This window comes from Punica granatum, chromosome 4, assembly GCF_007655135.1.
Source record: "Punica granatum isolate Tunisia-2019 chromosome 4, ASM765513v2, whole genome shotgun sequence".
Lineage (NCBI taxonomy): Eukaryota > Viridiplantae > Streptophyta > Magnoliopsida > Myrtales > Lythraceae > Punica > Punica granatum.
Window position 1 is genome coordinate 30116152 of NC_045130.1, and position 13830 is coordinate 30129981.

At 40.2% G+C, this 13830-nt stretch overlaps 1 protein-coding gene across 1 annotated transcript; it reads left to right on the forward strand.

The window, feature by feature from the left end:
• The first annotated feature begins 7830 nt into the window (after window positions 1–7830).
• LOC116203691 (glycine-rich protein 2-like) lies at window positions 7831–8752 on the forward strand. Its single transcript, XM_031535558.1, has one exon. It carries the CDS (start codon window positions 7948–7950, stop codon window positions 8413–8415), a length of 468 nt encoding a protein of 155 aa, XP_031391418.1. The 5' UTR covers window positions 7831–7947; the 3' UTR covers window positions 8416–8752.
• The last annotated feature ends 5078 nt before the right edge of the window (window positions 8753–13830 follow it).

The window sequence follows — 13830 nt, forward strand, 5'->3', positions numbered from 1 at the left end:
TGGATCCGCATTCTATCGTCTTGGTGGTTTTATTTGACCTGGCATATTTGTCCGCCGCGTCTGAGATGAAACAGATCTCGAATGGTTTGCTCGATCTAGTCGGACAAGGAAGTCGGCAATTGAATCCCCCGATTCCCGCCCACGATTTCTGCAATATCTCAGAGGTGCTGCCTCTGTAGGCGACCCGGTTCAGGTTCTCGGGGACGTTACCTTGATGTGCATTTTCTATCTTTAATTTTGGCATCATTTTTTTTCTTGAAACAAGTAGACGATCTAGTTTGTTTATGAGTTAAAAACTTAAAATGAAGCCGACACTCAATTTTCTATATAATTATTATTTACTGTTTGAGAAATTTATTTAGTATTATATTTATACTAACGTGGGTTGATTCATGCAGTTTGGTGCTTGCTCGCCTTAAATAATATTTCGAATTCGAATATTATAAATGGAGAAAAAAATTACATTGGGAGAGATTTACTCCTTAGTGGGTCAACCCGACTCGACTGGATTAGTCGGGGTCTAATTGGACTTCCGAATACACAGGTTCGCACCAAGAAATTCATTTAGCATTATTAAGGCAAAGATCCGCGTGATAAGCATCTATTTATCTATATAAAATATTAAAAGTTAGGACAATGTGTCGAGAAGTGTCACGGAGGATGGAGAGGCATTTTCCTTACATGACCCTTCGTGTGACCCCAATGGCAACAAGACAAGTGGTGCAATATTATAACGATACATCGTTTTCAAAACTGAAATGTTCTGTAATAAAATATCAAAAGACTTAACTTATAGATGATCTATTTAACTGCACGTTGAATCTTCCATGCATTATTTTCATAAAAGGAGGTGGAGTAATATGGAGAAGTGTCATTGTTTTGCCCTAAAGGAATTTGCCGATTAAGCTATTTAGGAACTTCATAAGTAAAGACTTCATATATCTTAGTGAGTTCATTTAGTTAAAAGTAATTTTACTGAATTATTTTCTTGATCCAATATATATATTTAGTTTGTCGTATTCAAGGATTTATGTCCCGGGTTATTAGTGATCGAGCCTGAGCCCTGAGACTGCGGAGACGGAGAGATTCTCCGGTGATCGGAGGTCGAGCCGCGGAGAGATAGAAACGTGAAGTTTGTCCCCGGTATGGAAAGTGTGAGTTCCGTGCCAAATAGGGAAAGTCCCTCCTGCATAGCCAACCGGTTAGGCTTGTCCCCAGTCTCTGGGCCTTAACTCACTGGGCCGGCCCACTGGTGCTTATGGAATTTAGGCTTCTAGGCCTCTCTTGGGCTCGGTCCACATCAATTAGCAGCATACTTGATGAATGATATGGATAAACACTTGACGCTGCGAACATTCACATTGATTAAGATGTAAAATATTTCCACACATTTCGATTGAGACGTTTCTTAGAAGCTGAAGTTACTTGCTTCTCATACGTACCATTTTGCTTGAGATGCTTTTCAGAAGCCAGAGTCATCTACTTTTCATTTGCTTCACATATTTCTAATTTTGTCAAATTGAGAGCGTAAGTCATTTTCCAAATCGGGATCGTACCGTAATTTTAACTTGAGAGTGGAATAATATTTTACAATTTTATTGCATCGATTTTGAAATATTCAAACTAAAATTAGGTATTATGTAAAAAGATTTGTTTCTAAGTATACCGCAAGCACTTTAAATAAAATCAAAATAAATTAAGATGTTAAAAAAAATATTCTCCTTCGCTCTTAACATTTCTTACATAAGTCTGCATATATACATTTCATGGTATTTTTTTGTTCACGATATCAGTCAGTTATGTTTCATATTTGCATATTTAAGAAATATGTAAAAAAAAAAAAAAGCGCGAGGCTGTGGTCTAGTACTATTACTAATGATTTGCATTCCTCTCAAAAAGGTGACTAAAGGAGATACAATAATTAAGTGATGAGAACCACAAGTGGATGTTGTTCATCCACTAAATTCTTAATAATTAAGTGTAATGAAAGGTCATTAAAAATTAGGAATTATGTAGTGCTGGGATAACAAGATAAGATCGGGAACTTATAATCATTTCAGCCATAACAAAATCAGTATTTAATGATGGATCCTCTAATTCTTTTTTTCTTTCTTTTGGCCACATGGAGCCTCTGATTCTGAGCCTCTCGAATGGGACAGCAATGGCGATTTTGCAATTTGTGCGAAAAGCATGGTCATTTACTTGATGAGAGACTTCTCGGAGGATTCGGAACGAAACTTTTCGGAGGAAAAAGTTTTTCGCTAAGAGGTTGTTTGGATCGTGGAAATGTTCGGAGATTCTTGAGAGTTTCCCAGCTTCTCCATCTGAGTTGCTTTGTTTGGTGGGAAAATTCTCCCGATAAGATACTTGATGGGTTTCACAATTAACCCACTGGACTATGGGATTTCGAATTCCAAAGTTACACATGGGATTCTTTAAATTAGACCCAACATGGTGTATTCGAACCAAATGACGGCATTATGGTGAGATTGTCTTTCTTCTCAATTACTTATTTTACTACCGAACACTATAAAATTATATTATTCACTTCCAATAATTCAATATACTTGTGAAACGCAAAAAATTTACACTACGAATTACATTCCCAATAAAATGATGATAAACGGGTCAGTTTTTCTAAGTATTCTTAATAATTTAATAACGCTCGAACCAAATGCCCATAACAAAATCACTTTAAATCAGTGAGGTAAGAGGATTTGTAAAATTTTTACTTGGGCCTATACGGCCTTGAGTTTATCTGCAACTCAAAAGCTTAAACTGATAGGTTGCTAGACCCAAGTTTCATATAAGCTTGTGGTTTCTTTCTCAATTTTTCCATGTGAGATAACGTATCTCAACACCCACCCTCATGTGGCAACGTGTGGTCCAACACGTGCCACGTGCCCATAAACACCCGCCTTTAACAATTGACAATGAGCCAGACATCCTTTTCCGTGCTTGGGTAATGGGAGACAAATACCAAATTAGCCTCAATCTCCATACTCGGGTCTAACTAGAGGTGCACATTTAGCTATCTCGAAACTGGACCATGCCACTCTTCGGTCTAATTAACATGAGGCGCACTTTTGGCTGCCTTGAAATCGAATATAGCGTGGTGTGAGCCCACATGAGCGCGCGGAAGCATAACTCGCTCTGATACTATGTAAAATTCTCACTTGGGCCTACATGGACTTGAGTCCATCTGCAATCCAAAAGTTTAAGCTGATAGGCTACTGGACCCAAGTTTCATATAAGCTTATAGTTTCTTTCTTAATTTTTTCATATGGAATAACGTATCTCAACAGGATTCCAAGGCGGCTTTTCGTGAGGATCAAACATCGCTCTTAACAAAATAAAAAAATGCTAAATAATTTAAAAGTTGTGCCTAATAATTCTCTTAAAACTAAATGTATTTAGGATGTTATGTAAATTACAGCTCATTTTCATTATGAGTAGGATTTTCGAATTAGCAGAATTTTTAAGTTGATCAGTAGAAGAGTATAGCAATGCTCTGCCAAAGTCACTTTAGCTTAAATATAATCTTTTTTGGTATATACCCTGATGCCCAGAAGTCTATCGCGCTCCGTCTATTCCAGTTCGGGCCGGGTTGGCCCTCTAAAGGCTAAACATGTCCTGGCGTGGATTCTCTCCGTTTATCATACTCAAATTCAAGACCTTTTTTTTTTTATGACTAACGAATTCGAGACCTTGCTACAAGAAAATAAGTGACGAACTGCTTGAGCTCACTTTAGTAGCTTAAACATGATTTGTATTGTCAATAGAGTACACTCTGATGAATATAGTAGATTAATGGGTTTGTATTTTCGGCAAATTACTTAGTGTAATTAAGTGGACGAAAATAAAATTTCGGTTTTTATAAAAATATCCATACGGTCAACGCCCGTTTGACTATCTGCATAGACAATTATTTGGCTGAAGATGTACATAGAAAATAAAAAGTTTCTTCATGAGACGTGTCCCAAATTAAAAGACACTATTCTCATGCCCATTTATTCGATATGAAAGATTGGTTCTTGTGCCAAAATCATAATTGAGATCATTCGACACAGTTCCAGAATATTAAGTGAGAGAATTAGGGTATTCTACGAGTTTGCTAATCGTAGAACACATGAAAGCTTTGTTGTATCATCGATGAGACTTGCCGAAGTCCTTTAGCAATTTTGTGTGAGGGCATATAACTCTTTTCATAATGCGTTCTACGTGCCTCGAAGCAATTGTTCAACATCAAAGATCGTGTTTATCATCTTCTTCGACTCTGAGTTCAGGATTGACATCGTCTTCTTCGACCATGTCCAAAGTTCGTCTTCTCCAAATTCGAATTATGTTCTGCCTTTGTCACCGAAGCATCCACCCTAAGGTATAAGTCTCCGACCCATTCACCGCGGTTAATTGTACAAGCTTTATAAATATCACCATATTCAAATAAAGAGATTTTTTTTTCTTTTGTTATCAAACATATTATTTCCTAATTTAAATAACAAATAGAGATAATATCTTCCACATTCCTTTATTGAAAAGAGTTTGCGTCGGGAAGAAGAAAATACACCTCCTAACATGTACACATGTGATGCTAACAAATCGCTATTTCAATGTAATGGTTTAAACTAAAATCATTAATATGCATAACCAACGTGGATTGGTTTAAGCGATTCAACGCTTATTCTATTTAAATAAAGTCTTGAGTTCGAGTCCTTGTGAATTGAGAAAATCTACATTGGGAAAACTTTACCCCTTAGTGGGCTGATCCGGTTCAACTGAATTAGTCGGAGCCCAATTAGACTTTTCAAATACCAGAATTCACACCGAAATATCATTAATATGCATACATGCATGTGCATGATCTCAAACTTAGTTATAAGTAAACGTCAATTAGATTGGATGATAGTATTTCGATTGGCTTCATTCTACATATATTATGTGTAGCTATCCTCAAACTTGGCCATCAACACGGAACGGTAGATATTTCGATGGGTCCCAATAATTAATAGTACCACGAAGTATGGTTTAGCTAGGTTGACAAGCAAGCGGAGACACCGAGAATGGACCGAGGGGAGTTGAGAAGAGCAGTCGTGTCCCTAAACTTTCGACGTTCAATGGAAATTTATGTATTATCAATTTTATTTGTCCCCTTAAAGTGCTCGTTCTCCTAGTCCAAATCGTGGGTCCGTCCTTGACAGACACTATATGTACAAATTGATGCCCATGGGGAACAAATCCACACAAAATTCAATAGCTGTCAATTAAATGTTTCTAACAAGATGCATTTATGGAGAGATCCATAGAGTTAATTATTGTGCCCGCCCAAAGTTTGACAAAAATGAGAATTAAAAATTCGACCGACCCATAAAATCACAAATCAGACTTTTACAGATGGTTTCTCCAAACAGGAAAGTAGTCTCTTTCCATTTGTCAAATTTGTTCAAATCTAAGTACGGAAAGGAATTAATTATAGGTGATGTTACGAGGATTGGGATGAAAAATTATTATCATGGTTGTTTTTTTTTTAATTGTTGAATATGATTAGTTAAAATTTAAATCGTGTACATGTTCAAATTCTTTTTACATAAAGAATTATTCCTCAATTTTTGACTTTTGAGATTTTTTACCACACATCTTCTTGAGGAGGTTTAATCACGCCCGTAAAAGAGTCAAACCTGATTCCACATTAATTAAACTGGACCCAATCCATGGTTCAATTCAATACATCAATAAATAATGACAAGTTTATACTTTTCGGAAAAAAGAAAAGAAAAAAAAAACAATTTAGCTCCAAATCGTCTTCTTGTTCAACTTTCCGCTCCCAAAAACATAGAACCCCTTGCTAAATTACAAATCAAATAAAAAAAAAATTCAATATTCAATCAATTACGTCTAGGATCGCTTCCGACGCCTTCAATCAATTCAACATTTAATCAATTTAAGCCATTGTTGACCCGCACCTCTCCTCCCTGGGCCACACCTCCCATCTCTGGCTCTCTGATTCCTTCCCATCAAGCCTTCTTCGATCCGCGCCTCTCCTTCTTGCGACAACACCTCCTATTAACTATCCATTTTTCAATTAAATCCTAAAAATTAAAAATCTAGCCCTAAAACCCTAAAAAGCCGTTCGGGCACCGATTCAATTTAGCCTTCTAATTGATTAATCAAACTGATTAAACCCCCCGACAATCCGAAGTCAACTCACCAATTTAGCCTCTTAGCCATTCAATTGCAACTTTAATCCCATTAGCCTAAAATAACAGAGTCCAATACCCAACCCAATTCTATTCATTTTCGGTCAATTACTTAATTAATCCCCTCAATCAACTCTGGTCAACTCAGCCAAATTATTACTGAGTTTTTAATCAGTCTTGAGGAAAGATTCAGTCGGAAGTTCCATTGTAACAATTCAAGATCCGAGACGGAATGTGTGGCCGTGAGGACGAATGATGTGGATCGGCGACATCTTGAATCGATTGAAGTCGTCAGAGGCGATCCCAGGCGGAATCGATTGAATGTTGAATTTTTAATTTGGCCTTTGATTTGATTTGCAATTTGCACAGGTCTTTTTTTTTTTTGTGTTTTTGGGAGGAGAAAGTCGAAAAAGAGGACGATAGAGCTAAATTATTTTATTTTCCCTAGAAAGAGTAAAATTATTATTTAATTTATTGAATCAGTTGATTTAGTTTGTTTTAATGTTGAACCGGATTTGACTCGTTCACGGACATGACTGAACTTCGTCGAGAAATGCATAGTCAAAAGTATAACAAATCAAAGTATGAGTAGTGAATTTTCAGTTAAAAAGATTTCAAATGCGTGTACGGTTGAAATCTTTCCTACTAAAATCTAATAATTAAAATAAAAACAATCGTTGTTGTTGTTTTTACTAGTCAATCGCCGTAGAATCTCCAATTAATTATATGTATCTTGGTGGATATAGATGGAACATTCATGTACATTGTCCTTCCATTCAACTGATTGACTTGTTGGGCAGGTGTACATCAAAAGTTGGCATTAGGCATATATGGAACCGGGATTTGGATTGAGAATAAGACAGGATCCTTATGGAGAATAGGAAGGTAAATCGTCTGAGTAGCAAGAGAGCAAATATCAGTAACATAAAAAAATTAAAGGATAGTATAATTTTTTTTTATAACATCAAAATTTTAAATAAAGCAACTGCTCTCTTTTTTGTCCTCCTAAATTCGTCTCGGACTTAGCTAGCATACGTGATCTTACTAGAAAATTGTTGGAAGAGCCAATCACACAAACAGAAGCGAAAATAATAAATGATTAAGCCGGAAAAAATATATTATATCATATTGCATTATATATATGCTTATGAAGGCTACAAATTAGAGTTTAGTAACTAAATGTAGCTCATCTCGGCACTTCTTCTTAGCGTCTCCCACGTCTACTAATATTGACTAACTAGTCATGAAAATGGATGCACGCGTTATCCAGAATGATTGGACGTAATGCATTTTTTTAGGTGACTTCTATGAGTTAGTCTTCAAAAATACCGATTCCGTCCATCAAGAGCGCACCATTAGTACTCACACATTGTTCATAGACAGGCCAAGCACTAGTCTAGGGACCTTTTTCATGTGCTTCATTTCCCTCCAAAGAGAACAAAATAATAAAACCAAGAAAAATGTATTAATTGAACCCAACCTACTTGACATTCATGCAAGGTCCCCTCAACTGCCCTCTAACTCTCTCTCTCCTCCTCATACCATCCCAAATAAATGCCTTTCCATTATTTATTTATTTTTTTCCAGTTTTCCACTACCACCCTCACTTCCTCGTATAAATATTGCACTAAAACACTTTTCCCTTCTCTTCATCATAAACTTCCTTTCTCACACTGATCCAAAGTAGTCAAAAATTAGCTCTAAAAACCCTAAAACAAGAACAAGTTGAAACCTCTTCTTTTTCTTCATAGAAATGAAGAAAAAGGCCACTCCCTCTTACTTACTCTCCTTCTTCTTCATCATATCCCTCCTCCTCATCTCAACCCTCCCTTCCCTCACGCGGGCCCGACCCGGCTCTTCGTCACCCGGATCCTCCAAGGCCAAGAAGCCCAGCAAGGGTAGCGGGACCGGAGGGGGGACTGACAACAATAACGGTGGGTTCTTCGGTCCGGGAGACGGGATCGGCATCCCGGGGTTCGGGAGCGGTTGGGCTGGCGGATACGGAGGTGGTTACGGTGGCCCAGGCGGCGGTTACTCCAAGGGCGGGATCGTGAGGCCGACGGTGGTGTGCAAGGAGAAGGGCCCGTGCTACAAGAAGAAGCTGACCTGCCCCGCTAAGTGCTTCACTTCATACAGCCGTTCCGGCAAGGGCTACGGCGGAGGCGGGGGCGGGGGTGGTTGCACCATGGACTGCAAGAACAAGTGTATTGCTTATTGTTAAAAGGATATATAGTTATAGGTAGGGCTCTATATTATATATATCCATCTATAGCTATATAACCACTCTTTCCACTACTAAAGTATGATGTTGTACTATGTTTAATGCGGCTTTTCCGAAAGCTGCTTTGGATGGAAAGGGCTATTGTTTGACTGTTTTTCGTGGTTGCTTTTTCTAATTACTTAATCCTCTTCGGAGCTATACATATTCAGTGATATATATATATATATATATATATATCTATATTGAATAAGAGGAGCCCTGCTAGTATTTCCGGCGGATCTGCCTTTGGCTTTGTTTAGTCGGTATATTTGATGTGAACTACGTACACAAATTGGCACTTGGCCATAGTAAGATTTTGATACTTGGTGCATTGTGAGATCGATCAGTCCGAATTCAAGGTGGGTGGTCTTCTTGAGACCATCGTGCAAGAGCGTTAAACATACTCAATCTCGAGTTTCGAATTTTATTAAATGCAGTCACAGCCTGGACATAAATTAAAGCTAGGAAAGTGAAAGGAGAAAATACATTAGATTTTCGGGACCCATTGAAGTGGATTGAGGTCACGCACCAAGGACTCCTGTTCATGTTATCTCTGGATGATGGCCAAGATTTTAATTAATCCCCCGCAACCGTCGCTCTCTCGATATATGCGTTAGTCCCGCCTATTAATATTTCTAAGACCTATGGGTATTATTAATTGGGTAAAGCCAGCGAAAGGGGAGAAATGATTGAGGTGGACACTGGAGGAATTTGACTATATTGCACCATGTGACTCATTCCCCATTATTATTTCATGAAGTATATCCGAAAACCGAAAAATATTTAGAAAAATATATGACAGAGAAACAAAAACATTTGTAAGTATTAAGGTTGCAAACCCAAAGACGAGAACTTACATGGTGAGGATAATTTAAGATGGCGCAGTCTCTCTCTCTCTCTCTCTACCTCCTCTGCCTCTCCAACCCTTCCTTCCCAAGAGGAATCTCACGACATCTCAACGGATGGAGCAGATGAAATCCAGCCGACCAATAAGCGCATTAAGGAAATTTCTGCAGCCGAGCCACGGATCTCTATCCGGAAGCAGGCAGGGCTCTCCCTTGCAGCAGCTGTACCAGACAAAGCCTCCCCCTCCAATGGGGTCGTCTTACAGGGATAAGCTCGCTGGGGCCATTCCAGGAGCCTACCGAGAGGCCTTTGGCATCTGAACAACACTAGTGCGATGATGACGCGGATGACGACATAGAACCAGAAGAAGAAGATCATGGCGGCCCAAGACTTCTTCTTACTTTTTCTTTGGCGTGTACCCCGGTATTCGAAAGTCCAACTAGGCCGCGACTAATCCAGTGGAGCTGGGTCAGCCATAAAACTCTCTCATCGTGGATTTTCTACATTGACAATGACTCAAATTCGAGACCTTATTTAAGCGGAGTAAATACCAAATCGCTTGAACAGATCCACGTAGGTAGACTTCTTCTTACTAGAGCAGAGAAATTGGATCTCCGTGCTCCATGGCGAAATTCCCTTAATTTTGAAACTGTACGGGAAACCTCTTGAATATAACAAAGCTTAGAAACCTTTGGAGACGTACCGGTGGATTGGATTATTATGGATATTGGGAGAGGCTATTACACTGCGACTTTCCAAAATGGAGCTGATCGCTGCCGCGGTCTTCGCGATGATCCGTGGTTTATCAATTAACCGTTTTCTCACTATCCGTCTTTGGGAACCCAACTTCCAACAACCATCACAAGCATCCATTTCGACAGTTACTTGGTATCCAAGAATTGCCCTCAGATACTACAACCATAACCTGATTCGTCCGTTGAGCTGCCAGTCGAGCTGCCAGTCAGATTAGACCTCTTCTTCGGATGGACCATTACACAGCTCTGGCAGAAAGGGCTAACTTTGCCCGCATATGTGTCCCAGTGAATTTGGCGAAACCTTTGCCGAAAGTCCTCTGGATCGGTGACGTGATGATGCCGATTACCTATGAAGGAATACTACCCTGTATTTTGAATGTGGGATTGTCGGTCATCGGAAGGAAAATTGTCCGTCTCTAACGAACACAGATATTCAGACGAAAAACTGATACTCCAGCCAGCTCTGGTAAATTGCCAGAAGGACAAGCAGACTCAGCACAAAAATCAATCGATTTTGGACCCTCGTTTCTGGCCAGCGAAACAGCTTGCTGGCGGCGCACAGAGAGAGAGGAGGATGCCTCAGAAACCAGGACAAGCTAATGACGATGTCAGCAGGGCCTACCACCTAAACCGCTTGCTCAGTTAGCCGTTGCAAAATGATAACGGTGCCTCTTCCTCCGGGGTGGCTATGGTAGCACAGAAGCCGCTGCACTCTGAGCATAACCCAGGAAGATCAGAATCAAAAGCCAAGACATCAGGAATGGCCACCAAAAGTATGGAAGGCCCAATTTCAAATCCACTCATCAGGTGGATTCAGTACCAATGATAATGGATCCATCGATCCATCGGTGGACATTTCTGAAACCCCCACCTTGGTGAAAAATTCTGATGGAACCAACAAAATTCATGGAGAGCGTACTTGCAAGGATGATGAGCATGCTGCCTTTGCGGCGGTACACCCATTATCGGGGAACTCGATTTCTCTTCAAGGATTACCCGTTGGGAATGATGAGAAAGGAATGTCTGCCCAAATCTTCCATCGATCATGCCAGGGGGCACTCACCCTTGTCTAGTATTGAGTCCGGTGAGGGAGATCACAGAAGAAGCCGATCCCCAGCACCGAATTATAGGAATAGTGGTGATTATTGTAGGTCCGATGTCAATGTTCAGCACGGATTTTCCGCACAAGGTGTGGAGAGACACCTTGAGATCTGCCATGAAGAGAGGGGACTTTCTTCACAAAATTCCTCTATTAGTCACTCCACCAGCAAGACTGAAGAGTGCAAGGCAGCTGACTGCAGTGCTCGCACTGGAGATCCATTGATTGTCAACGAAGAGTGTCAAACTAGTGAAGATAATTCACTGGGCGTCGGTGCAAAACATCACCGCTACCGACAGACTATGGCCCATGCCAGAGGGTCCTTCACTGGTGTATAGTTCATTGGCTGCACCACAGGAAACTCTAGGCTTCATTTAGTATCCTTTGATAATATGGACTACATTGATAATCAAGCTGATAATACCATGTCTCCAGCACATTTTCTCATGACCATACTCATGTGGAATTGTCGCTGTTAATGCTCTTGATGCAGTTCGTGATCTATTTGCTGCCGACAGGCCGGATATACTCATTCTCACTAAAACTCGGCTTCCAAAGGACAGAGCAGAAACAATGGCAAGCTTATTGGCTTTTGATAAACATGAGGCCACAAACTCCATGGGGCACAGAGGTGGTATCCTCGTTTTGTGGAACTCCAGCCAGGTCAAAGAACATTGTGGGCTCAATGGAACAAGAAATACATGCACTCATTAAGGTACATCGATCAAACTTTAAATGGCTTTTATCCTCTATTTATGCTAGTCCTAGGCTAAATGAGAGTTTGCTGCTTTGGAGTAAACTTGAACTTGTTGCTGATATGTGTAGTTATCCTTGGATTGCGGTAGGAGACTTTAATGAAGTTCTTTCTAGTTCTGAAAAACTTGAGGGTGGGTCTGTTAATCTTGGCCGCTTTATTTGGTTCGCTGAGATGCTTTACTGATTGTTGGTTGACTGATTTGGAATTCACGGGACCTCGCTTTACTTGGACTAACCTTCGGGAGCCTGGGGGTCTTATTTAGGAAAGGCTTGATAGAGCAGTGGCTAACCCCTCTTGGAGGCAGGCCTTTCCTGATGGTTTGGTCACCCATCTCACAAGAGTTCATTCGGATCATTGTCCTATTCTTGTGAATTTTTATCCTACTAGAAATACGTCTCTTGCCCGTCCATTTCGTTTTGAGACAATGTGGATGTCCCACCCTAACTTCTCAAATCTTGTTGCCAACTCATGGAACGAAGGTGATCACATTCTTATTGATTCCATTAACTGCTTTGAATGCAATGCGTCTATTTGGAACAAAGAAGTTTTTGGGAACATTTTTCACAGAAAACGTCGTCCTTTGGCCCGGTTGGCCAGAATTCAAAAAAATCTGGCCCAAAATCCTTGTGGGTTTTTAACTGAGCTTGAAAAAGATCTTAGGGCTAAATATAGCGCCACCCTAAAAAATGAAAGGGAGCATTGGAGGCTTAAGTCTCGTACCGATTGGCCCCTTGAGGGTGACTGCAATACTAAGTTCTTTCATGTGTCGACCTTGATTCATCGTAGTGTAAACAGAATCACTTCTTTAAAAACTCCCGCGGGAACTTGTGTCTCTGGATCTGACCAACTTGCTCAACTTGCCAATTCCCATTTTATACATCTTGTAGCCTTGTTCCCAGCTTTGCCTTAGATGTGAGGCATCGTTTTCCCTCTGAGGCTATACAGGAGCTCAGCTTACCAATTACTGGTCTTGAGATTATTGGTGCTCTTAAAAGCTTGAAACCATATAAGGCTCCAGGGCCGGATGGTCTTCACGCTGTTTTCTTCCAAAAAGAATTGGGAAATAGTCAAAAATTCCATTATCTCTTTTGTCCGAAGAGTTTTTGAGGAAGGCCGCCTTCCTGAAGGAGCCTGAGTACATCACTCTGTTTCGGCCAATAAGCCTTTGCAACACTAGTTACGAGATCATCACTAAGATCTTGGTAAGACGGCGTAGGCCTTTTTTGGATAGTTTTATCTCCCCTTTCCAGGCCAGCTTCATCAAGGGTCATCGTGTGGCTGATAATGTGACCTTGCTTTGCGAAGCTCATACGGCTCTTAAAAACAAGCGGGGAGGAAACGGAATCATGATTTTGAAACTTGACCTCGAAAAAGCTTTTGATCGGGTTGAGTGGGGCTTTGTTAGAAATCTGTTAACTTATTTTGATCTTCCTGACTCCTTTATTAGGGTTATCATGCATTGCATATCTTCTACCCGTACTACTATTGTTTTTAATGGGGGGGAAGCTCGATCGATTCCTCCCCTCTCGTTGTATTTGAGAAAGAGACCCTCTCTCCCCATAAATTTTTATCCTTGGCATGGAACTTCTTACTCTTCTCATAGAGCAAGAAACCAGCAACGGTAGATGGAGAGGAGTCCGCCTTGCTAGAGGCAAAATCTCTCTCTACCATCTTTTCTTTGCGGATGATATTCTTTTATTTGGCTCCACTGATTGTTGTACTTGCGCCTCCATTAAACATACTTTGGACTACTTTAGCCAAGTTTCCGGTCAAAAAATCAACCTCTCCAAATCCAGGGTTGTTTTTTCTTCTAATACCTCCATAAGTTCAAAGCGGGTGGCTCTTGACACTCTCGGGATCACGGAATCCCCATCTCTTGAAAAATACTTAGGTTTCCCAATGGATTTGTCTGCTGCTCG

What these genes read in the sequence shown, in the direction of transcription:
- LOC116203691 (XM_031535558.1), top strand. Translation starts at nt 7,948, where the DNA reads ATGAAGAAAAAGGCCACTCCCTCTTACTTACTCTCCTTCTTCTTCATC.